The sequence below is a fragment of the Netta rufina genome (assembly GCF_964035555.1).
Source record: "Netta rufina genome assembly, chromosome: 2".
NCBI lineage: Eukaryota > Metazoa > Chordata > Aves > Anseriformes > Anatidae > Netta > Netta rufina.
Genome location: NC_140124.1, coordinates 6,266,457 through 6,293,022, shown reverse-complemented (window position 1 = coordinate 6,293,022; position 26,566 = coordinate 6,266,457). Strand labels below are relative to the sequence as shown.

Sequence of the window (26,566 nt, the reverse complement as noted above, 5' to 3'; positions counted from 1 at the left end):
TGCGTTTGCTGCGTTGACAATATGATCTGTAAGGAGCTGTTGCCAGTAGAGTCTTGATAAAAGCATTTCCCAGAAGTTCCTTCTCACTGAAGTGACACCAATAATCAGACTTCACCAGAACATGCAGATGTGCTCTGTGTTCCCAGTGTCAGATTTTACTGTCTGGGTCAGAGGCACTAAGGAAAAGGAGCACTGTCATGTCCAAAGTCCTACTTAGAAAAAGAGCATTCCTAATTTGTGTAACCAATCCAATGTATTCTAAAGGTGTTAAAGAAAAAGAAAAAAGAAAAAAAAAAAAAGGAAGAAGAAAAACCTTTAAAATATTTCTTTTCACTTAAGCTAACTTTGCTTGTTGGACCTAAAAATCACTCCAGTCTTTCATTCTCTTAATCTCAACAGCACAATGCTGGCAGGGTAAAAGGTAACTGAATAAAACCTAACACCAAACAATATGTTGTGCTACTTGAAAGCTGTTTTGACAGTGTGCCTTTTGAAATTAGTGCTTGAGTGATTTAGAGCAAACTCCTGTGATTGCTGAATCCTAATTCTCTCTGTTCTTGGTGAAGTCCTGGCCCTGTGGAAGCCCAGGGCAGAGTTGGCATCTAATTCAGTGGGACTGTGAGTGTGTGTGTTCCTGGAGCACTTTTTAAACAATACCTGGTCAATACCCTCACTCACCAACATGGGACTTCTTTTCTAATATTCTAGTCTTTGGGTGAAGCTCTGTTCCCTGATTGAAGTAATAACCTAATCAATTAAGCAGTAATCCTTTTTGTCGGGACACTTCCACAGAAAGAGGTCATACTTGTGTTACGTCCATCCAGCTGTTCTGAAATGTAATGCTATTCTGTTGTGCCTTTATTTTTCCATGTAAAAGCAACTGCTGTAAGCTTTTTTTTTTTTTTGATTTGATTTTCTTTCTTTCTTTTTTTTTTTTTTCTTTTTTCTTTCGTTTACTAGTTTTTTCTGTCTGAAAAAACTCTTTTCATTGCCCAGCTGTTATTTCTGGATGCAGTCTGTGATCCAGGTATTTCAAGAACCAATTACCTCAAACCTCATGTTAAACAGTGTTGCTATCTGGATTCTCCTTGATACTACAATATTGTAACATACACAAACAGGAACCTTGCTATGTGTTTATGTATATATATCATATACATATATACATGTATGTGTTATATATATATAAATGGAAAGTGATCCCCAAGGACTGAAGGAAAAAAGTAAAACTTTTGTTTTCCAACATTGAAACCAAAAGGGCTTCCCTGAAGCTCTATAATGGCATTGTGCTGGATATGTATTAAGAAAGTGTTTTCTGAAAAGTGCTTCCTTTGTTAGCCTTTTTATTTCAGTATTTTAATGGGGCAGATGATGTGATTAAAACACTATATCTGCATTTTTGGGTCCGTTTTGAAGCAGGGGCCTCTTAATCTTTCCAGTTGTTAAAAAAAACTATAAAACTCAGTATACAACATTCCAGTAAGGTTAGTATTGCAAAACTTTAGCATATTCTGGGAAGACTTCATTAGGGTTGTTTTTTTTTTTTTTTTTTTGTGAAATGGAGAATATTGGCCATACTTTACTCAACTTCTCCACTGTTCTAAGGAACTGAAATTTTATCAGTGGCCATCCTAGTCAATTAAAATTCTCATTCAGTAGTCAAAGGCATCTCTGGATTGCCACCCCCCTTAAAAATAAAAACCGCCAAATCAAAAAACAAAAAACATGAGGAGGAGGAAGTTGGAGGAGGAATCATAGCTCCTGAATGTGGACTAAGCATCAGAACAATTTCTGGATATCAGGAAACATGTTGCAAGACCTGATACCTGTTTAGCCCTTTCTTTTTTCCAACTACCTTCTCCAGAAAACCTTCTCATAAAAACAGGCCTTCAACCACAATGACTTCTCCTTAATGATACTTTGCCAAAGAGAATTGGATTCAGGATATTTTTTTTTCTGGAGAAAAATGACAACAACAACAAAAAAACCTTTCTCTTTATTAACATTCTACTGTATAAAAAAAAGTCTTTTTCTTTTTTCTTTTTTTTTTTTTTCATGTATCTATGTAACCAATGCACACTACAGTCTTCATTTTACTTAGCCAAAAAAAGTAACTTTCCAACTCAAATAGTAATTAGTTTAAAGTAAGAAATGAAGTTGTTTCCCTTTTCCCATTTTTTCTCCATCTAATGTCTCTATGGTTATTGATGGTTTACGATTATCTCTGTAAATAATTTGTGAAAGTATTAAAATCTCCCAGAAGCAGGCATTTTGCAATGCTGTTGGCCTTCCAATGGAATAAGTATGATGCAAAAGTGAATCTGTTAGTGGATCAGAATTGAAGGAGGTGGTTACTGCAAACTAAGTAACACTCTTGACCTCTTCTCTATGCCATAAGTCCGCACAATGCCATTGTCAATCTGCTCAAACTATCTGCTTATGAATTCTGCATGATCCTCATGATAGAGTTGAAAGCCTGATCTTTCACCTGTTAATTTTTTCACATTTGTCCTTAAGTTTGACAAATTTTATACTGTAAAGTTGACTTAAGTACAGTTTGATGTCAATTCTTGTGGAAAGAGCTTTCTGCATGTAACATTAGACACATACAGTTAAACAACACAGCATAGTACAAAACTCACAAGAAAATGTTTTGGCACCAGCAGAAAGAAATCTCACCCTAACCATTTGTCATTTTAAACCATCTTATTGTAAGTTTTACCAGCTTCTTCTAAATTTGTGCTTTATTTAAAGAAATAAAATAAAAATCCTAAGACTTGTCTAGCGTAGTGAAATATGTGTATATCAGTTTTAGGATAAATAGCTAAGTCTTATTACGCTGTGTTACTTAACTTGTATATATAGAGTATACATAAGAGTTTGCAGTAACCTGTTTCTCCAGGATTTCCAGTTTGAATGGATTTAAACTCAAACTATGAGATTACGTAAATGATTTAGAAGATTGCAGAATAAACTGAGTGTAAATTACAGGAAGCTCTATCAGATGGTGAAATAATTTTTAAAGAGTCTTTTGGTCCTTGGCTCAAATTCAATAAGTACTGTTTGTATACCAAGATATGTGAAATGTAAATGTTGTAGGTTATATTTCACTCTTGTAGCTATAAAAATGTAGAACAGAGATAGCTTGTACTACTGAGTTAACAAAAGATATACTAAAGTATCCTGTTAAAAAAGTATACAGAGAGTTAAGCTCGTTGCTGTAACCCCTTTTGGATTGAAGTGTGCTGATTTTTATATGTATATTATATATATATATATTCTGCAAAAGTATATATATATATAATGTATGTGTAAAAAGGCCTAATGCAGACATCCATTGTATTGCAGTTATGAAATGAAGACATTTTGGAAAAAAACATTGTATCATAGTTCATGAATTTGCAGTGGATCTTTGTTCCTTTTTACTGTGGTATTTTAGAAATGAGTCTCAAGTTTGACATTAGATCTGCCAAGTTGGAGTTTTGCTGCTTCAGCTTTGCACTGGGTGTCCGAATAAACCAGTATGAATGTAGTATTTGCCCTGTGTGAAGCAGCTACACCCCAACAGATAGGAGGAAAAAAACTAGAAAGAACTATTTCAAGTTTATCTTTTTGTATATGAAAATAAACAATAAATTACAAATAATTGCTTCTGTTGTTGCTGCGACGTTAAAACTCACTGCTTTTTGGTAATATCTTTGGCATCTATCTGAAGTATTTCCTTTTTATAGAACCTTTTGGTGTTTTAATGGCATCTCTGCTGCAAAACGAAATCCCTGCACAGGCATAGCTGACGCCTGCATTTCGATCCATAGTTTTCAAACCCCTCTAAGGGGAAGAGGGAATTAGCTCAGATAGCTGCGTCCTTTCAAGCGTGTTGCCCCTTGTAGCACCGTGGTAACAGTGCTTACTATTCCCAGAGACCTGTTCAAACACAACACTACGTACACACTAAGCTGTATCAATACAAGGTCCAGTAATACAGCTGCAAGCATCAGTGATGGGGGTTAAGCTAAATCCCAGGACCTTGCCCTGGAGTGTCTTCTTTTCTGCCAGCTCGAGCAGAGGAGCAGAACAGAGCAAGGGACACAAATCGCTTAAAATGGTTCCAACCGGATTTACAAAACCTTCTCTTCTAAGACTTTAATATTTGCTGGAAGTGGAAGTTACACTAACCCTAAGCTGGTGTTAGAGCCATAGCTGATCCGAGGCAACGCACCCCTGCTCACAGCATGTGAGGACAGCTGGATATTCGCTGGTGCAACTGTTAGCAAATTCCCTGCTGGCACAGTGCTGTGGGGTCTGTCACAGGTGGGGAAATGGCTTTGGTGTGAGGTACTGCTCAGAGCAAGTGTTGGACCTAGAATTGTAATAGAGCTTCCACTTCACATTTTTCCCCCTTCAACTTCAGCTGAATACCCTAAAAGATACAGTGAGGTTGGGGTGGACATGGAAAAATATTGAAAAATAATTTTTAAAAAAGAGTTTTTTATACTTGTGCCAGCATGGTGAGGAATGTAATCCCCCAAACATGAGGCAGGAAAGGCGTGTGCTCCACTTCAAAGTGAAGCATGGCAGGCCTTCTCCAGGCAAGTGATGGTGGGGAGTCCCAGCCCTTGTATTTTGGCATTTTTCATTGCTATACGCATCACTTTTCAGCAAAAATACTGCTTTATTGGAGCTGGGAAGGAAATGCTTATAGGTGTGGGTGCCTATGAGGGGTAAACATAATAATAATGATGCTGTCAGATTCCCTCATGAAGCACTTGATGTCCAGTCACCAAATGGCGGCACTGTCACCTGCCTGGGGACTGGTTTAAGCACACCTCTCCGGGCTGTCCCTGTGAGGGCGAGCCCTCTTTTATTTTATTTTTTTTTAAGCTTTCGGGAAAATCCCGTTTTACCCTTTATTAGCACATTATTCCACTGAGGCGACGCCACCATGGCGGGCTGACAGAGGGCGCTGCAGCGCGGCGCCGCCATCCTTCCTCTCTCCCTCCGCCATGGCGGCTCTGCCTCGCCATCGCCGCTTTTTGGGAGGCTTCGTTTGCGGGGCCGCTGCGGGAGCTGCCGCGTCTTGCTGGGCAGCCTGGAGGCTTCTCCGGAGCCAGAGCCAGCCGGAGCCGGCCCCCGAGCGGGTCCTGCCGGAGGGTAAGAGCTGAGGGGGCTGAGGGGACGCGGGGAGCCCCGGCTCCATAGCGCAGCGCGGGGCGGGAGCTGCTCCGCCTCAGCGCTGCCGCGCTCTCCACAGCCGCCCGTCCCCCCCCCCCCCCCCCCCAGCCGCTCCGTTCCCCCTTGGAGCTGCTGTTTTTTTGGCTGCTTCCTCCGTGGAGTGCCCGAAGTGGGCAAAGGAGGGCGGAGGGATGTTATATTGGGGGATTCAGGGCTGAAAATGGCGTTATAAGCGCGGCTTCCCGCTCGCAGCCAAGCGGTGCGTGAGGGGAGGGGGTGCCTGCGGCTGACAGGATGGCTGACCCTGTGGGCAGCTGCAGCAGCCCTGCGTGGTCTGGTCATTTGGCATGTCTTTGTAAAGATACAACAAACACACCTACACGTATGTTTACTTAGAATCCCACAGTTCGGGCAGGCCATAAATAAATTTCAGCCTTTTCCCCCCAGTTTCCCTAGGGTTTCAGGTGTGTAGGGAAGGGGTATTGAGGGTGCCTCAGGGTGTGGAGGGAGTTAATGTATTTCTCTGTAGTCTGAAGGCTTTAAAAGTAAGTAAGGTGGATGCAAATATTCCTCCATTAGAGAAAAATGTTTTAAAAAAAAACTTACAGTGAAGTTTTCCTCCATTCAGCAGCGTGTAACTACTCCTAGTGATGGTAGGACTTGTGCTTAACACCCTGATTTGCAAGGGGGAGTCTGATTTCTGGCTGAGTCCCTGAAAGGGGCAATCTGTGTGTTGATACCCTGTGTCCTGAACTCCTCTTTGGCTGATGAATCCCTAAATAAATGATAGTTTCTCCTGTAGAGGCCAACCCAGAGTAATTGCTGAGTAAATGTGTGCAGGCATTGCAGTGAATGAGTTAGTCCTAGAGCTCAGATCCTCCTGTGAGGGCATGATGGAAAGCACAGCTGTTTCTTGGTGGAAAGAAGTTTCACTGGATTGCTTTCCTAATTATTTTTGTCTTTAATTGTGGCAGTAATCTCAAATAGCTCCCTATACAGTATGTCCACATCCACAGAGATGCTTCTCTTACTGTCTTGTTTCTGATCGCATTTCATCTTTGGATTGCTTTCTGTTTATTTTTCTCTTCAGAACCAATAGAAGACTCTCTGCTGGAAAAATATGGATTCCCTGAAGCTGGAACAGAGACCAGATGTTACACAAATCATGCACTGTCTTACGATCAGGCAAAGCGCGTGCCTAGATGGGTGATTGAACATATTTCAAAACAGAAGACACTGGGTATGTAGGTGTTTATTTACTTAGATTTACGGCACTGAGAATAGGTTTTGCAGTTCACAGGATGCGGACCCAGCAATAGACTGGGAGAAAAACCCTGTAGTGATCTCTAGGTATGACTTTTTCCAGCTATTCACAATCTTACTGGAGGCAGTAGGCCTCTGGATGGATGTCAGCTCTGTTACATTTGAAGGCTGATATTGCTAGTGAATTAAAAGAGATCTGTCACTGCTGGTTGACAGGTCTCTTCAGTATTCCTTATCTTGCTGGGATTTGTCTAGTATTGCACGTATAAGACAGGTCTGCATGACACAGCCCAAGGGCTGAGTGTGAAGGGGAAGTGAAGAACTAGAGCTACCTTCCATGAGAAGAAGTTTCTGTTGTGAATTTATGAAACAGTCTAAAAGCACCAGATCGGTGTAGTTGAATCAGTATAAACCTTCTAAGTCATGTTGCAGGAGGGAAGCTTAACTTCTCTCTATTAAATATGAATGGATGGAGAGAAAGTAAAACTGAAAATTAAACTTCTTACCTTATTCAACCTGAAAAATTCAGTCTCAAGTCCCTCAAATTGTTCTTGCTTCCTTTGCTAGTGTAGTTATTTCTGTGGGACAATTTATGTCAGTTGAGGCACTGCCCCAAATGAGTCAATGCCTTTAATAACCAGACTGTTTCACCTATAGATCTTGAAGAGATTTGCTCAGAATGTGAAGAAAAGATGAATCTCTGTTTCTGAGATAAAAATGGAGCAGAGGGCATCAACAGTTATAATTGTTCAAAGCTAGATAATGCATAGCTACTCGCTGCAGACATTACCTACTTTGATGCAGTTCTGTTGTATTTTCTGACGTGCATTATCTAATAATCTCTTCCCTGTTCTTTATGCAAGACAGGCTTAGTGATTTTTGCTGTCAGTGCTGAGTGAAATGTGAATGGTATACAGTCATTATAAATCAAGTTTATAGCATTAGTTCAGCTTTTATAAGGTGAATTATTAGTAATGGATAACTTTATAATTGTAAAATGTTTTATGAAAGCAGTAGCCCTCTAAATATATCTTTATCACTGTCTTCAAATTACCTTTCAAAATTAAAAGCATGATCCTGAAAATATTTATAACCCACCCCTAAGTAGCATCATTGATTTCTCTTCTTTCTGAGAAGAAAGCAGTAGTTCCAGGCTTACTTTCAAGCAGGCCTTAAAAGTTGAATTGTTAAAACTTTTTCCAAATGATCAGGTACAACTAACTGCAAATTGAAAATATAGATCTTGAGACATTCAACTCAAGATTTATATATGAGAGCTATTGTAAGTGAGATTTGGGGCATACCTGTGTTGTTCACTTAAGTGTTTAAAAAGCACAGTGGGAAGGCATTAGCTTTAAATGTAAATGAGGTCTACATGTAATTACAGGAGGAATCCTCCATTTTATCAAAGCAGTGGACAGAGAATAAATCATGATATATTTTCCATTTTTCAAGTTTAATTGATAAATTATGCTTTGTGCTTTGTCTTAAATAGTGAGATGAAGTGTCTTTTTTTTTTTTTTTTAAAAAAAAGATAATTCTGTTGATTTGCATGCTGATAACATCATCGGTGTTGCTTCCTAAGCATCGATCCTGTGTTAAACTATTGTACCACATTCTTTACCAAAAAAAAAAACCAAACAGAAAAGTGAGAGCTCCTTCCTTCTACCTGCGCTGCATAAAGATGCTTTGACCACTCTCCGTTTTGCCATTACCTCTGTATTACCTCCATGGACATATGCACAGATGGCCAGTGAAGAAGAGGAAATTGATTACATATACTGGTTTCTGATCTGCATTATCAATATGTCTGCACATTTCCCACTCCTTCCCTTTCTTGTGGTCCTTAGATATTCTTGGATAGAGAAGCTGCCAAGGTGGAGAGCGTGGAGCACAGCATGCATAGGGTGTGTATGCACTCAGTAATATCACTGAATGTGTGTGCACAGTCAGCTGTAGAACACTTAACTTTAACAACTAACAGTGGTAATCATTGAAAATTGCCCTTCATGTTTTATTGCAAGAGAAAGTACTTTATGAAGTGCCAAGTTTGAGGAAAATTCTTGTGTGCACAGGTCCTGATTCATGCTTGAATGAAAAGAGAACATGTAATGGTCCTCTATATATTGTGTGTGTGAAATTTTGCCTGACACCCTGAATTTTATGAAGAAAAATCAGTATGCTGGGGATTCTTTGAATTATAGTGGCATTTGGAAAAAAAATGTGGACAACAGTGATGGTGCTTGAAGCTCTCCCACCACCTGTGTGGCCCTGTTGCACAGACACAGCGAAGTCAGCCCTTGGGTGTTCCTCAGCTGCCTCCATGGCACACCTTGCTCGTAATGGATGTTCATGGATGGATCCAAGGCTGTTCCCTAAGAAAAACAGTGTTTTGTTGGAGGTTGTCAGTGCCAGAATAATTCATGCAAGTCTTCTGGCCATCACCTTTTCAAGGAAGCGGCTGATTTTGGGATGAAGTTTTCTCAAAGTTGCAGCCTGCTCTGAGTAACTTCTTTCCCAAGGAGCAGACTGGGACTTCACACAGTGCAGGGACACAAAAAGGTGTATGCCCACGAAATCTATAAAAAAGCCACAGGCTCCCTGGCAGACGTAGCAGCTTAGTTTGGGCTGCCGTCTCTGAAACAGTTCAGCTAACTCCTCCCACAACCCTCTGCAAAAATAAACATAAAAACTGTCTTAAAGAAGACTTAAGCCAGGTCATTTTTGTGCATCATTTCCAAATGTCTGGAGAGGCAGCAGGGGAGTCCTAGAGAGGGGCAGGAAAGCTCTTCACTTAATTCTATGCACGTGAAGAACAAATGACTTGATGTTCTCTGGAATGGCCTTATTACCAGTGGGAAGTTTATAAAATAAAGCCATTCCACTTCCAGGCTAGACTTGGAAAAAGAAGAAATGCTTGTAGTGGCTCAAACGTTAAAAAATGGAACTGCTGCTGGTGAGGATTTGTGTATCTTAATTGTCCTAAAAGGAGAATCTGTACTGGTTTATATCTTTAGCAATCTTGCCTTTAATATTAGTGTGCCTTTATGATAAGGGTAAACTATTTTTCTTTCGTTTTTCTCTATAAAACAGTAAAAATGCAGTCTGTGGTAGGGAAGGGTAGTGGGAGTGGAGGTAGGAACTGGAGCATGGATCTGTAAGGAGAATTCTTCTCTTGTATGGCTGAGGAGAAGAATATTCAGATTATTGTGTTGAATCCTAAAGTGTGGGCAATTTGGTGAGATGTCCTGTTGTTGATAGTTTAATGATAACAATCCAGTGTGTTATTTCTTAGGCAATGCAGACCGAAGGCACTGTAAATTCAGACCAGATCCTAACATCCCTCTAATGTTCAGTGCTGTCAATGAAGACTACCTTGGGAGCGGGTGGTCGCGAGGACACATGGCACCAGCAGGAGATAACAAATTTTCAACAGTAGGATTTTTTAATTTATTTATGTTTATCGGAAAGGGTAAAAAGACTCTTAAGAGTAACGTATGATGTTCCTTTCACTGTTTTTAGATGGGATATGGTCTCATTGTTGAAGCACAGACCTGATTTCAGACTTAAAAGGTCTATTCTTGATTGAGCACTGTAGGATGCTCATGCAGTCTAATTCAGGTGTCCAAATTGAGTGAAATTTAGAGTCTCAAATGGGAACAAAGAAGGTGAGAACCTTCCCCAGCCAGACCTCACAAGTGTCTTCTGAAGCTCAGTCAAAGGGAGACGAGGAGAGATGACTTCATTTCAGCCAACAGGTGCTGAAATGTTTAAGGCTAGATTGGGCAAAGCAAAGATACTGTTAAGTACTGCTCTACATTGGCAAGAGGATTGACTGGATGATTTAAAAAGCTTTTTTTCCCCTTTCTGGCAATGTATATGAGGTAAATTAGAACCTTTTTGCCATAGTTCTTTCAGTCTATAAAATGTCTTCACCTGCCATTGGTTTGAATTGTAAGAAAAGCATGCCCTAATGCCTTGGCTGACTAACAAAGCAGCCTCGGATTTATTGGATCCTTATGCGAAATGTGCCTAATGCAGGCAATTTGTCAATTAAGAAGCAGTTTGAATTTGTATTTCTGCTCTGCGTAGTAGTATGCTCTGGGGCAGAGTGACAGCATGCTGGCATGTATCGGATCAAAATACCAGTCGTTTTATTTCTGCTGGAAGTGTCTTGCTGGGAGGTTAGTTGTGATACCTGGGCAGTTTTAGCAGATGAGCTACCTGCACAGAGAGATTCTCTACCTGGTTTGAAATGCAGTGAGGTAATACAGTCTTTCCAATACAGAGTTATAAAACCTTAATTTCACGGTTTAATTAGTGCAGGCAGTGTTTGCCCATTACTGTAAAAAGTTCTGTCAGCACCTTCACTTTGATGAAGAAGTATCTGAAAAACATTGACAGGGACAGAACCTGTGAAGATTCTGGGTAAAGATTTTGGATTTTTTTTTATACTGTATTTTCCTGCATATGTGTAGTTGTAGCCCCAGGTCATTCACATCTCGAGATATGCAAGCTTTAATTCAGAGAGGTTTCTGACACTTTTAAAGCAGAAAATTAAGCAGGTATGTAGCTGTTTGCATATTATGGTCCCATCATTTCATTACCTGCATCATATGTATTTGCAAGATTGTAAGATAGAGATGAATATTCTGTCTTTTGTTCTAACAGAAAGAAAAAGCTGGTGAATAATCACTCAAATAAATGAAAAGCATGATTGAAAGCATTGTCCCCTTTAAAATAAAGAGTATCTAGTTGCTTCCAAAGACAGTACAGTATTGGGAGTCTGTTAGCATGTTAATTACTACCATGCCTCTAGAATTGGACATTCTTGTACTGTTTCTGTCCAAAAAAAAAAAAAAAGAATAGATCCAATTTGCAAGGTTTGCTCCTCAGTTTTACACCTCTTATTCCAAACATTTTTGTAGATACTCTGACTCAGCTCTTGTCTGACCTTTTATTCTGATAATGGTAAAACTAAACTAGAAATGGCTTCTGATCCAAAAACTTAAAAAATGTGTTTACAGCTCGGATGTTTCAATGAAATGATACTATTTTCTTTCTTCATGCAGAGAGCTATGGCTGAAACGTTTTATCTCTCTAACATTGTGCCTCAGAATTATGAAAATAATGCTGGATTTTGGAACAGGTGAGAAATTACTTATAAGGAATTAACTAAATGAAAAATATGATCTGTAGAGATCATGTCAACCTTCTCTGAAAGGTAACTCACAGTCCTCACAATGCAAGAGCAGTATAATGGCTGCTTTAGCTCTTTATTCAGGAAAACTTTACAGGGCGTTTATTTAGAATAAAATCATTTATTCTGGCTGATGCGGGTAAAGGTACCAGGCTTAACATTTCCGTCCTTAAGGAAAAATAAGTAGGAGCAGGGAAAGGGTTTAGATCTAGTTTTAACATCTCCAAAAAATCACTTCCAATATCAGAGTATCCACATCTCTGTACGTGGACATCTGTTCACTTTGAATAAGAGAACTGAGTGCTCCCTGCTGAGCTGTGACTACTCCAGGGCTTTTTTAGGTATTTCTCGGAGTGCTGGCTTCCAAGTAGCAGTCAGGCAAGTTCTCTGTTGTTTGTGAATGCTGGCTGGATCAGCTGGGAGGTGAAGCGAGTGGAAGTAAATCTTACCTTTCTTTATGTAGGGTTTTTATTCTGTCATCCCCTTGAGCAGAAAAAAAGCCTAATAAAACGAGCATTCATTCTGTGCTTCTTGCATAGGGCTTAAAGAATGTGAAGACTCAGAAACAGGAGGGGAGAATGATGAATTTCACAAGGCTCACTCGAGGGAAGGTTGGCAAAATCGTGTACAGTATTGTACTAAAAGTATGTCAGAAATGCATCATCGTTCAACGACACGCACCTGCTTTCCAGTTTTACAAGAGTGCATATAAAATCATATGAGGCGTTCAGTAAGGTTACACTATTTTATAGACAAATAAAACGCTATAACATTTTAAGAGATGTTTCTGTTTTGTTTTAATACCTCGAGTATTTGAGCGTAAAATTTCCCTGTACTGAAGCTAAGCGCTGGAACCAGTTTAAGGCTGGAAACCCTCCTTATTTCTCTGGAGCGGGATTGGTGCCTGATCAGGAAATCATGGGGAGTATTTTAGAATTTCCCCTGCCACTATCAGCCCCATAATTTAAGCTGCTGTTATCACTTTCTACCAACCCCAGCACCTTATCGCCACAGTTTAAGTACACAAACCGGGTGTTTGTGTCACTTGTTTCGTCAGTCACTTTTTAAATGATACGTAGTTTTAAGGGTACTGTACCTCATATGTGTTGCATCCCTTCCTGTCTTTAGTACTCCCTTCCTTTCTTGATTTTAATCACTTCTTGAATTGTGTTTTGAGGTGCAGACAATACAGCTTAGACAGTTTAACAGTCTGATGATTTTTAAAGTGGTGTTTGCCCTTCAGCTGCGTGTTTTTGCTGCTTTCCCAGTTCCAGCTCTGATACGTGCCTTACTCTACACCGAGTTGACTCCATTTACTAACCCAGTTAAACTGATCCACATTTTGGTTTGGTTTGTTACATTTCTGCCAGATTTGAAAATCAGATCAACGGGTGAGATGAATGCTAGAGCCAGCGTGGAGTAGGACAGTGCAGCTGGGGCAAAAAAGGGGAGCAAGGGGAAAGAACTGCAGGACTGTCTTTCAGGAAACTTAGATAGTAAGATACTAGATTGGTTTCTTGATGTGGTCTAACTGTTCGTTTATCGTTTTCTTCCTACCAGCGTGCTTCTTTCTTCCCTTCTGTCTTGAGTGTAACTTCGTGGTTCCTGTAGTCTGATCTCTGAGCAAAGCTAATGAGAACAGAAAACAAAATTAGCTTGTGGTCAGTGCTTTGGCTTGTCACATGGCAGCGCACTATCACCAAAGAAAAATGGGTTAATTCCTGCTAATTCTGATTTGTGTGAGCTTTTTTAACTTACTAACCCATCACAGGAAAAAAAGTCTGGTTTTGGTCAGGGTTATGGACAGGTGAGGTGTGCTAAAGTTGGCCCAAGTGAGAGGTATGAGGAACAGGAGGGAGAAGGGGGAGAAACTTTCCCCCGTAAAAGCAGACATATTATCTGGGGTCGGCTGTCTCATGTTCTGGTCTCTTTGTCCATTTGAGTGAGGTACAGTTCTGCCTTTAGTAAAGGCCCAGTAGGTGCTCACTTTATGTAATTTCTGTAACACCTGGGGTGTTAGATCAGAGTGGTTACAATCTCCCATTTTCTGTAATAAAGCTGTAATCTGGAAAACTTTTTATTTGGGGAAGTATTTTATGCTGTAAACTGAATCAGCTAGTTTAGAAAACAAAAAGAACGTTAGTATTTCTGGAGTAACTCTTTTTAATTAGTTATATATCAAAAAAAGCAATAAGTAGGCTTAGCAGGAATGGCACATAATAACTGAAAGTTCTTTGAGCTACAGAAAGAGCTGCTTGTTTAGGACATTGGTTCCTTGGGGTGAACATACAAACGCAGTAGTGTGGTAGAACCATTTGAACAAGAATGCCACAGCCTGTTTAAAACAAGCGTCCTGCTAATCTAATCAATAGTTATCTTTCTGGTGTCAGGTATGGGATTAAGTAGAGAATTCAGATTTTCAAGTTAGGTGGCAAGGCTACAGGAACTATTTTCAGATGGGTGTGATAACACACACCTATCTATACATAAGTGAAACTGGAACAAGAGGGAAGTATGGCTTGGGCCTGCAGTTTACCTTCTTCGGCATGTCAATTAGTCATGTGAGTGTGGAGAAGTCCTCTTGCCCTTCACAGTCTTTTTTGAAGTTTGTTGTGTTAAGTTTTCCCAGCTGGCTCTACTCAGTCTGACAAATATGTTTCAGAATGGAAATGTATTGTCGGGAATTGACCGAGAGATTTGAGGATGTCTGGGTAGTTTCTGGACCTCTGACCTTGCCTCAAACAAATGATGATGGAAAGAAGAGTGTTACTTACCAGGTATGTACTGGGTTAATTGTGCAGTGGTTATACTTTTTTAAATTACTATTTAAGAACAGGTTTGATATCATTGCAGCGTGATAAAACAAAGTTAAACATCCTACTATGTACAATATGTCCAATAGTAGTTGGGACTAATTCATTAGAAATATCTTGCCTACGTGTTAAAAATATAATTTTAAAATGATTTGTTTTATTTACAATGAGAGAACTATTGAATGTCTTCGTGATTTGCAGTAAAACTATAGTCTGACTTCTGTGTGACAGTGTCTAAGCAGAGAGTTAGTGGATTTTGCTGATTTGAATGCATCTATGCAGTCACTAATGTATTTTTTAGAAACACGGCACTACAAAGGTAATGGGGGCTTTTCAAACCTATTTAGGGGATTGCAATGCCTGTGCTCTGCTAAAAGCAATTTCAAAAGCAGTTCCTTGGTGATATCCCATATGTATCACTTAAAATCCCAGTTGCAAGGCCTTATCTGAGAACAACAAAGTCAATTGAAAGACTTCATTCAAGTTCGGTAGGTTTTAGGTGAATGCAGTATAATTGCTTGTCCATTGTACTGATACCTATTTTGGTCCCCCATGTTATTATTTGTTTTAAATACCCTGAAGATACAGGTTTGATCAGGCACACTCTCTATTATCGCTGTTAGACAATCAGGAAAGGTTATCATGTTGAAAGGTGAATTTATGGTTGCTTGTCCTAACTTCTTGTAAGCATGCTTATAGACATCTGTAGGATCTGTAAGGTTCCTCGAAAACCTTACTATGCTCTTCTGCCCCTACTGTAATGACATATTATTGCTGTTTTCAGTTGTTGAATGCTAGCAAGCATAATGCAAATAATAGGGTATTTTGCACCTCTTGAAAAAAACACTTCTCCATGAAAATAAATGCTCAGATGAACTGCAGCGTCAGCTCGTGAGTGATTCAGCTGTCCAGCTAGGTCTCTGAGGAGCAATGAATGAGCTTGCTATAAAAACAAACCCTGTAGCTGAGGATTTGAGAGATGCTAAAAAGCAAGATGTTCGGCTTTCAATGCTAGCTTGTTTAGCAGTGAGATTTAGGCACTATTTCTCTGTTCTGAATGCGCTTGGAACTTTTTTTTGATTGAGCTTGGAAATCAGCAGTGACAGAATGTAATTTTTCCTGTTCACTTTTACCTGTTTACTTCTTTAAAACCTATCCCTTATATCACCCACACGTCTATAACCCTGACTGTGATGAAATCACTGCTTTGGTTTTTGTTTCTTTTTTTGTTTGTTTTCCTGACAGTCCTATGTTACGCACATAAAAACACAATAATTATAGTTCATCTTTTTCATGTTGGGTGGCAGTTGCAACCTTCAGTTCCAGCCTTGTATGCAGGTGCTGATTGGCACATCCTTCCACGAGGTCCTTAATGAAGTAGTGCAACAGAGAGAACCATCCATGCTGGCTTGTTTTTGTTTGTTTCCTTGGCTTTTTTTCTACTGCTATAGAAAGATACATCAGCCCACAGGAGTCCAGCACGTACCGGTGACAGTGTGAGGTATGTGGCAAAACCACGTAGCTGGGAGCAGAAGGGAAATGTTACTTTTCAGCAGTGTCAAGCTGAACATTTGGCTCACTGTCATACAGAATGGTACCGTAAGAGTTCTCCAGGTTTGCACATAGCTTGCTGGAATTTGTTTCCTTGTAGTTGTCAAGATATTGCATTTATTTACAATTAAAAATACAGTTCAGTCTTACATTGCAAAGAGCTAAAAATCCTGAGCAGACTTGAAAATTTTATAGGCTAAAACGATTTTCCAGGAAGCAGTTGAATCATTTATCAACTGCATCTATCAACCGTTTTGGTTTAATACTGCTCATCTTTATTTTTTTTTTCTCTAGAGAAAGTGTTTGCTTAGAAGAGGAAAGATTACCTTTTCTAAAATACAATTATGGCTCTACATTTTGGTTTTGAAATGTAAATGTTAGTATTCCACAGGTAAAAAATAACGGCAGGCACTGCATCTTACTGCCTTTATTCGAAGTAACTCGATACCAGGATCTGGTGCTGGAATAACAGTGGCACAAAATGTCCGTGCTGCTTTGATTATCATATCGTTCTGTTCTTGTCCGTTGCCAAGATGTCTTCATCATCTTTGGGTTTGATGACAACTCCGGTCTTTTACGAATGTTTTATCAGTTTTGGTCTTAATATAAACTATGAAGTGAAGTTCAGTGTGGAGTTGAAAAGGGTGGAACGATCACACTCACGTGTTCATTTCGCCATTTGGCCATTCATAAATCCTTCAGTCAGCTTCCTAGGATGAGATTCATTATATAGATTGATTTGTATTTAAGAACAGATAATACTGTCAGCAGGTGGAAAAATAAAATGTTGGTTGGGGGTGAGGTTGGGTTGAATATGCAATTATTTGAGTTGGATCCTGTTTGGGTACACTTCTAAGCATAAATAAATGCAGGCTGAGGATTGTTTGGTTATTGTGAGATTTCTTTATAGTATAAGTGCCTTTGTTTGCCATTGAAGCCCTCCTTTAGGAGGAGAAAGTTCAGAGTAGAGTGTTGAGGGATTTTTTTGGTTTTGATTTATTTTTTTTTCCTCCATCCATCAACACGTACTCTTAGAAGAGGGAACGCAACCTGTCAAAACAGTGAGGAGAAGTTCTTTTCAAACATACACAATTGCTGTCATTGCCATTGATTTTGGTAGTCTGGGCTTCAGCCCCTAAAACAAGAACACTTAAAATGTTTGCAGCTGAATGAGATGGGAAGGTACCTCTTAGCCATCTTTCAGGAGCAAACCCTGTAAGGTTCAAACAAGTGACTTAGAAATGAAAGGCTTTTAGACCTCATTGTTTGGGCTTATGAAGCTGATGTGGGAAGGTGTCCTTTTTCTTTGTGTGTGCTGTTTAGGGAAAAGTGCTGTAGTGTACACCAAAGTGCTGAGACTTGCAACGTGTCATCTGGCAACATAACTGTTAAGGCTGAGCTCCTTTCTGATGTTGTTCTCATCCTACAAGACTAGAGGTGTAGAAAAAGAAAAGACACAAGTACTACTGTGAATGTGTCCACGTTGATTTGCTTCAGTTCCTCTCTTCAATTGTAGTTTTCTTGTTTTTTGGCTAAAGAAGTGATGAAATATGTATCCGTGGCTTTACAGGCTGGTGTTTTTCTCATCAGACATCCAAAAAGGTTATTTTTAGATCACTATAGAGGAAAAACAGAGCATCGGTCATGGCATTGTTCCCAGTTCCTGCTTGGACTCTGGTACCATTTGCTGTTTAATTCCAGAAAGGGAATTAACCTTGAACTCCTTAGATGCCAACGTTGTTCTATCTATTGGCTGAACTTGCTGTATCCTCAGATATGTTCTGTCATTTCATCTGTCTCCAGCAGTGGCTTTTATTGCAAAGAGTAGATTGATGACCACGCTTGGTATCTGAAAAATACATTTTGAGAATGTATGTAAAATAGAATGCCAACAGGAAAAATCTGTTCTGTGTCGTTGGAGAGGCAGATGCAGGTTTTTCATCTTCGTCCAGATCAAATCAAAATGACATTGTCTCGTTTTGTACGTTGCTGCTCTCCAGTGACTGTCACTTCGGTGTTTTTCCTCTGTCAGCAGATTTGGAGTTGGAAATATAAATTTTGCAATAATTCTCCTGCATCGTGCTCAACCCTCCACTCTCTTATTCCCTATGCCACTGTAGTAAATGTTAATTTGAGAAAGGTTTCCCATTAAAGTAAGTATGGTTTAGATAACACTTTGTTTATTGCTTGAAGACAACATTTTCCTGTACTTTTTAGTGAGCTCGTTCTGGAATCAGGTCTACGGTTTAATTTTCAAAATGGAATGGCTGCTTTTCTAGGCTGGGCCAGAGTTGTACAACAACTGAACCAGAAAATACACTTACTTGTTATCTATTTCTGTGGCAAACAAGTCCCCGGGACACAAATCACACCTCTCAAATCTAAGATGGTACTTTATGGTTTCTGCAGTCAGGTTTCAAAAGCAGTAGAGATTCTCTTATAAGTTTCTTAGCCAGGAGAGCACGAATCTTTGTTAAAGGAAGAAATAAACCTGGGGGCTACTTGTTGGCTTTGCCAAATGTGCTCAAGGCTACACAGACACCTAGGGGATGTAGGTCCATTATACACGTCCCATAAAACCTGCGTTCAAATGGGTAGTTACTAGATCAGCTGGTGTAAATGACCAGAGAGCTGTCAGCCCTAAATTTAGACATGATGTACAAGTGAAAATAATAGACGCTGGGTTAAGATTGGAGGAGAAGAGACACCAAAGGTGCAGGGTAGATTTATGGGATTGCTTTTATTTAGCACTGTAGCACTCCTGAAGGTTCTTTTATTATAGGAAGAGTGGTGATAGGGGCTGTGGTGGATTCAGTGTTAAGTATAACCTAAGTGGATTTTGTGGGAGTAGTAGTCTGTCATCATGTAAACATGGCATTGGAATGCCTGTACACATCCTCTTGATTAAAACAAAGAAAAAAAAATATGGTGGAGCGTGTCCTTTAATGCTGTAATTGTGGTTTTAGGCAGAACTTTTTTTTACCATCTCTTGTTTCCTTTTTTTAATTTATTTTTTTTTTTAAGATTGCCAGATTTGGCGATAGCAAAATGACCATAACACTTTTTTTTCAGAAATACGTATATTTGGAGAACTTGGCTGTGCGTTTTTGTAACAGTTCATTAATACATTTTTATCAGTACTGTTTTCTATTTTCTGTGTTACCAGAACTGCCTTCACAACATTCAGTTCTTCTCAATGCTATCTGATAGAGTTCTCCCAAATACTGTGGGGGAAAAAAAACACACTATCAGCAGAATCAGTGCTGCCTAACACAAATCCAGAAGGAATTGGAGTGAAGGCGGTTAAAGCTGTCACAACAATCAAGTAAACAAATTATACTGATAGGAACGGGATTTTTTTACGTTGCCAGATTGTCTGCTTCTATATAGAATTCAATATCAAATTATAATGAGCTCCTGACTGTCAAACACAGGGTCGTATCAGCAGGAAGGATACTATCTGCAATAAAACATCTGATGGGCCTGGTCAGTGGCATGCTGTAAGTTGCAGCTAAAACGAAACAAGCCTCTCTTTAGAGAGAGGTGCAGTCTTATTTTGTGTGATGGGAATGTCCTTTTTAATTCAAGAAATGCGACGGACATCTTAATTTCGTTAATGGCCGGATGTAGATGGAAGTGTTGTTACCTGGAGAATTGTACGTGTGCTGTTTTCAGTCCATCCAGGCTTGCAGCATGGCTTTGTTTTAAACTCATGTTATTAAAGACAGGGTGGGATGGAAGAAATGGTTCCTGGAGTGCAGAGGTAAAATCTGCAGCTATCATTTTAATGTCTTTGTGATGGTACCCTTTGATGCAAGGACTCTTCAGCGTGTGCTGGCAGTTAAGTCATGATTGAATGTGATTTCTGTTTACCAGAATCTCAGATAATTGCCAGTCGAGAGCTGGCACTTGCTGATGAAAGGCTAGTCCCTTCTGCTAATTCTGTTGGTTGATTTTCATTTTCTAGTCACTAGGTGGCAAAATACTACTTTCACATTCATGAGTCCTTACTTTTAAAAATTATTCCTACCCTTTCAAAAGAAGATAAGTTTCTTACTGCTCAGGGCAGCTGCAACCAGTACAATGTAAAACAAAGATATGATAAAGCTTGTTTTAAAATGTCTAATCAGAATAACAGTTCTGCTACTGTTCTAATACAATCTTCTAGGTATTCTGCCATTACGCCCTTTATGTCAGAATGGAATTTTCTTTCTCATAAAGCCCAAATTGTGATTTTTAGGGACTGCTTTTTCCTGTCTTTATCTGATTACCCCCATGAAGGTGACATTATTTAATGCCATATGCTTTAACTTACCCTGGATGCTGTTAGCAAATGCCTTCATTCTTTATTGTGATATTTAAGCACTCTGCAGATATTATCAAATTTGTCCTTCTTCCAATTAAAAAAATAACTACAAGCAAGAATAGTTATGAAAAAATATTATGCAAAAAGCCAAGTTCAGGAAAATCCTCATCCAGTGACTTAGGTATGAGACTGAATTTATCAAAGTTCACTAAATTCTCCGTGTTTTAAGAAATCTTGTTGCTCCTGCCTTCACCTTTGTCTATCTGTGTGAGCTCGTTAAGTGCTTTAACTGCTGTTAGGTTTGTTGTTTTAGCAATATTTAAGCATCTCTAAATGTTAGGAATTGTGTGCGTTTTGATGGCCCATCCTTGTGACTGTTGTTCATGTTTAATTGGGCATAACATTGAGTATAACAAATTTAGACACACTTGTTGAATATCAATATCAGTGTCAATAATAATAATAATAATTAAAAAATAAATAAACACTATGCTGAAAATGGCATTGTCATAAAGTTGCATTATTAGATGACACCAGTTCAGTTACAGGGCTTCAGGCAGCACCAGATCACTGTGGAAAGCAAAATACAAGGGAATAAGCAGCTCCAAAAAGTTAGGGCAGTGAACATAAGTATGCTGAACAAATACAAACAAAAAAAGTGAAGTCATATCTGAAATTTCACATCAGTATCCCAAACGATGATGGGAAAGGAGTACTTTTACTGCTGCAAAAAGAGGATTTTTAGGTTTTGTGCATTTTTTTCCTTGTCACGAGGATGTTGACAATTGGAAAGTTTTAGCAAAAGTTTACAGGAATAGAGAAAACTTTCCTTGTGGCCTGCTCTCAGCAGGGTGAGAAAGCACGTGGGACAGCAGTGATTTTCAATATGCCATGGCTGTATTTTCTAGATTGTTGTATTAGCTCGTGAGATGTTTCTGAGTCACATACACTATTAAAAACTGCTGCTCTTTTCCAACTGGGACAGATAGCTGTTGCAGGCATTGATTGCGAAAAGATCGTCTGCTGCCTGTGGATAGACTAGCACAAATCAAAGTCAGCTTCTGTATGGATAATCTTAACCCATTTTCCCTTTTTTTGCATTAGGGGCATATGTTCCCTGCCTCTCTTAGGCATGCATTGAGGATGGGGGATAAAGGGGATGGCACAGGTCAGGTTAGTGACTCAGGCTGCTGTAGTTAAGTGGGAAGATCCTCTAGGTGGCAATAGGAAATGACTTGTTGAGTTTGTTTTTCTTACCAGTTGCTTCTGTTGCAAACTTCACTTCTGCAGAATCGCACATTGTTTCTCTCCCTGGCTGTTGGGCTGTGTGGTGGGCCAGTGATGTGGATTCATTCCTCTGCAGCTTCTGTGTCAACTCCCAGAGAAAGGCAAATTGTGGTATATTGAAGAACATAGTCATGGAAATATTACAGCATGCTCCAGAACTGCATTCATTTTTTAACAAGAATCACTGCATCACACTGGCAGCAGAGCTGATTGGTGATGCTTCCTGTGTGTGCTTCATATAAGTGCTAAAGTGCAGAAAAATCCTTGTCAGGCATATTTAGTCTGTCAGAGAAATGGGGCACCCTCTATCTTCCTTCTTTCCTACCTGCAGAAAGAGCTGGTGGCAGAGCTTTTACACCCTGTTTTGTGTAAGGAGAGGACGCTGCCGTGGACTCCGGCCATTTGGCAGGCTAAAAATTTGTCTTAATCATTTTAACGGTATTAGAACTCAGCAAAGTAATTGCAGAAAGAGTTTATTGCTACTCAGAGGATACGGTATAAAGCCTGTGCGCTACTTAAATTTTATTTAAATCCTCAAAAGAGAGCTTGTGTGGAACTGAAGTGGTACATAAATTGCATGTATGGCCATTGCCTGTGCTGAGTTGAGTTTTTTAGAACTGCTTTTCTCAAAAAAAAAAAAAACCTTCCTTTTTCTGGAAGTAGTCCTCTCTTTCCTTCTTTTCCTCCTTCCTTCATATACAGTGCATAAATGTGCATTATTTTGCATAGAATATATAGAAATATATCGGGGGGGCTTAATACTGCATAAGCATAGGGTCTGTTTTCCCTTAACACCCACTCCAGGCATTCAGCATTTCCATTTCGTACCTAACCACTCTCTGTGCAGCTCTGTTCATTCCCTCGCCTTTCTCTCCACCCACTCAAGTCCTCAGCCTCAATCCCCTGTTCCCTCTGCTAGCTCGCTCGCACACATTCACCTGTTTGTTTTACACATGCCATATATATCCCCTAATTGGAGGTGCTCCCAGCAGCTCCAGCTACCTGTTCACCCTTCCTCTGGTCTTTTATACAACAGACAGAGGATGCTGGTGTGTGTTTGTGCGTGGGAGGTGTTGAGGAGCGGAGAGGACAAAGCTAAGGAGGACCAAGGTGTTATGCAGGTATTTATAGCAGGAAAAAGTTTGCAAAGAGCCCTGGAGAAGGCAGCGCAGGCACAGGAATGATGTTGATGAGGGGTTGTTGGCCCAGGGGAATCTGGGGAGCAGGGTTTGTTCTCAGTATTGCCTTCCCTGGGGGGGGGGACACAGCAGCTTCAGGGTGCAGCACAGCTGTGCACAGCCTCTTCCTTCTTCTCTGCCCTGCCCTGGCAGCGTGCAGGAGGTGGGACTGCAGCACAGGCTCTGCAAGCTCCCTTCTCCACCAGGAAAAAAAGAGCTCCAGCCTTCAACAGCATCAGTCGCTGCCTGTGCTCGGGTGAATATGGAAATATGAATCCCCTCCTCCTCTCCCCATGGGGGCTTTTCATGCTGCTTAGCTCCCTCCCTCCCACCCCCAACACGTTGCATGTGCTCCCCAGTTTGAGTGCCAGCTATCTCAAGCAGGTTACACCCCGACACGCCTCGTTTTTGTAGTTCAGTGTAACCCACCAGGTATAACAGTGGGTCGAAGCGTAGTTTTCAGAGTGTTTTAAAATTACCTGTATGTCAGTCGGCTTTGATTATTTATGCAGTTGATCCTGAGGAGCTGCAACTGTGGTTTCACCCACACTGAATGCTAAATGTAAAGTGCTTTGACACTCGGGAGCTCTCATTTCCCTATCAAGACATCTGTCGTAGAAAAGGAAAGTAGCTTTGGCATAAGGCATTTATTTATTGCTTTCCGTTTTCAATCACTGCTAGATGTTTAGGCAGAGCTTTATTTAGGAGAGTGTTGGTGGCACAAGCAAGATCATTTCTGTAGAAAAGTGTAAACTACAGCAATGCTGTTAAATAGCCTAGTATGGGGAAGGGGAGGAAATATCTGTTTTTGGTAACAGAGTAAAGAAATCTTAAGAGCATGTTTGTCAGAGACTGTAGTAAAGTTACTGCTACGTTGTTGTGCAAAACCTGGAATAAATCATTTGTATTTAGAGGCTGGCCTTTCTCCTAAAGGTGCTTTTCTCTGGTTTCAGCCTAACCAGAGCTGGCATCAGAGGTAGAAGACACACGTCCAGCACTGAACGGTTAGAATAGACTGAAGTGAACTTTGTTTCAATAGCCACAGTCAAATTTAAATTTAAAAAATGTGTTTCCTTTTGCAGAAGTACCAACTACTCTCGGAATAAAGCATACGTAGGAAATATTTCTTCTGTGGTTGAGTTATACTGTATATATAAATCGACCAAGCATGTCTGAACTGATATACCAACTTAGCTTGTAAAATACTTGCAATTAATGTGATCAGTTGTGGCAGTGAAATAAATGCCTGCTTTCTCTGAAATTGTGTTTTAACTGCATCTAACAAAGGCTGTCAGAAATCAAATAAGCAGCCTTCGCTTCTGCAGGTATTGCAAGTACTGGAAATACTACCAAATTACTGGATTTGATGTGAAAACAAGATGCCTTTGTAGTTCTTGCAGGGAGTCTGTATCTTTTTCTTCTGCTGCCGTTAGAATAAAAGCATGAATTTTTGAAGGGTGGTTATGCAGAAGGGCTATGCAAAACTGAAACTTCTCCTGCGTGAGCCTGTTGTACCTTGTCGGCACGGCAGACCCAGTTCAGCAACACTGCAGGAAAAAAAGAAAAGCCTAACACAGTGCATGCATGAGCATCACTTTCTGAATAGAGATTACACTTATCTTCGACAGGTATCTTCCCTGGGACTAATTTTTGAGACAGGGTGGGGTATCTTCTGTGTAACATATGTGTGTGAGTTTAGTGGGCCTTGTGTGACATCAGATTCCTGATCATCCCATCCTGGTGCTTCAGTTAAATTCCTGGATCCTGATCCGATTGACACAGCAGGAAATCTATTACGTACAAGCTCATGAGTTGAATCATAGTGAATTCATGGAAGAAGCAGATTCATCAAATTATGCATTTTCTTTGGATAGACTTCCTTCAGGATACTGAGTCACCGAATGTACTTTATATCCAGATCCTCTCAAAAATGCATTTTCTTAGGTAATACAGCTTGTAAAAACATCCTGTATAAGGGTATTAGAGATATGAAAAATGACTGGCAGAAGGTAAGTGAGAGCTGATTTGAGATGGGTGTTAAAAGGTACGTGATTTGGAGCAGTCAGATCAGGATTCATGTAAAACGTATAGATCCAGCGTTACTGAAAACAGCGCTCAAAGCGTTAACAATGTGACGCAGCAGGACAAGAACCTCGACCATGCCTTCATGTCAGCTACGCTTACAGATCAGCACCAAAGGATTAGGGAGCTGGGCTCTTGGCTGACTCCCTGTTTCCAAATATGTTTTTCGGATTCGGTTCCAGTTCAGTTTCAGCTGTAACTGAAGTTGCTCTGGTTTGCAAGTGCTTGGGAGATTTAGGTTAAATTAATTCTTCTGCTGGAGCTCCTTGCTCTGGATCTTTACAAATATCTAGACAATGACAGGCTAATCTTTTGGCCTTTTGTCTGCATGGTTGTTTTTAACAGTGCAATGTGAAGTCAGTGGTGGTATGAGAAAGGCAGAGAACCTTCTGGGAGAGTCTTCTACCAACAGTGGCCAAACAACCCTGCAGTGAACCGTTCTCTGCCCTGCTTCTCCTCTTTGAGAAAGAGATTCAGAAATCAAATGACTAGCTCAGTCCTGACTGGCTGTATGAGGAGCTGCAATGAAATTGTGCTTTTCCACTTCAGCTTCTGGTCTGATAACATTGCACATGATTTCAGTGTGTAGTTATGTGCTGGGACTCCTTTTTAGAGGCAGTAGGATTGGTCTCACTTCTCTTTTCCCCTCGGTTGACAAGATCTGTGTCTTTTCTTTTGACAGGTAATTGGAAAGGATGATGTAGCTGTGCCATCCCACCTCTACAAGGTGATCCTTGCCAGACGGACCAGAACATCGACAGAGCCCTTGGTGCTGGGGGCTTTTGTGGTGCCAAACAATCCCATAGGCTTCAGTCACCAGCTGACTGAGTTCCAAGTAAATATTGAAGAGCTGGAAAAAATGGCAGGTTTAGTTTTCTTCCCCCAGGTGGACAAAACCAAAGATGTTAAAAATATCTGTGAGGTGGACACCTGTAAACTGATAGGCTTCAAGGAATTTACATTGTACATCACCACTCGAAAAGTGCAGAGTGCCCGTACGTTGCACCGGTTGGAGAAAGCCATGTCAGAGTTAAAGGAGGCAGGAATTGAGCCTGATGAATATCTCCTAAAGCTTCACAAGAAGAAGGAGGAAGAACTACTGCAGGAAAAAGAAACAGCAGCTAGAGAGGGGAAAGCTGGCTGAGTACTTCTTTAGGAAGATGCTTGGGTTTTGTACTTTGAGAAGGGAGCTGAAGGCAAACAAAAAACAGAGCTTTATAAACGATCCTTTTCTAAATTGTGAAAACAATAAAGAAACATTTGGAAACTGATGGGTTTGGAATAATGTTCATTCTTGTGTAACACGATGCCCACATGTGCCTTGCTGCAGTGTTTAGGTATGGGAAATGAAAATGACTCCTTTTTGGCAGGAATAGATTACAGGACCTCCAGAAAAGGCTTTGTGCTATTTTCCAAGCTGGACGTCAGACTTGGGGTTTGTACGGAATCCCTTCTAGGAATATTATAAAAATAGACAGTAGACACCTTGGGAGTATAGCTGGAACATGTCTAAATGTAATTCAGCCTGCAATTGTCTTTCAGAATGATGCTGTAGAAACTGTGGTAGTTTCTGGGATTTTTTAAGATTAGATTAATTTAGAAATACTTAACACATTTAATAGAGGTTTGTAAGGCATAATCCAAATCCCTTAGAGTCTTTAGTTAGTTGTGACAAACAAAACACATTGTCTCTTACCTCTGCTGACCTTGCATG

General features: G+C 40.1%; 1 protein-coding gene across 1 annotated transcript; it reads left to right on the top strand.

Annotated features, from left to right (window-relative positions):
- Positions 1-5,003: 5,003 nt before the first annotated feature.
- On the top strand, positions 5,004-26,055 carry EXOG (exo/endonuclease G; the record flags this gene model as incomplete). The annotated part of the gene is made up of 6 exons (XM_084306698.1): positions 5,004-5,151; positions 6,263-6,412; positions 9,731-9,870; positions 11,508-11,584; positions 14,298-14,412; positions 25,535-26,055. The coding sequence occupies 6 exons, from the start codon at positions 5,004-5,006 to the stop codon at positions 25,994-25,996; spliced, it is 1,092 nt and encodes a 363-aa protein (XP_084162824.1). The 3' UTR covers positions 25,997-26,055.
- Positions 26,056-26,566: the final 511 nt, after the last annotated feature.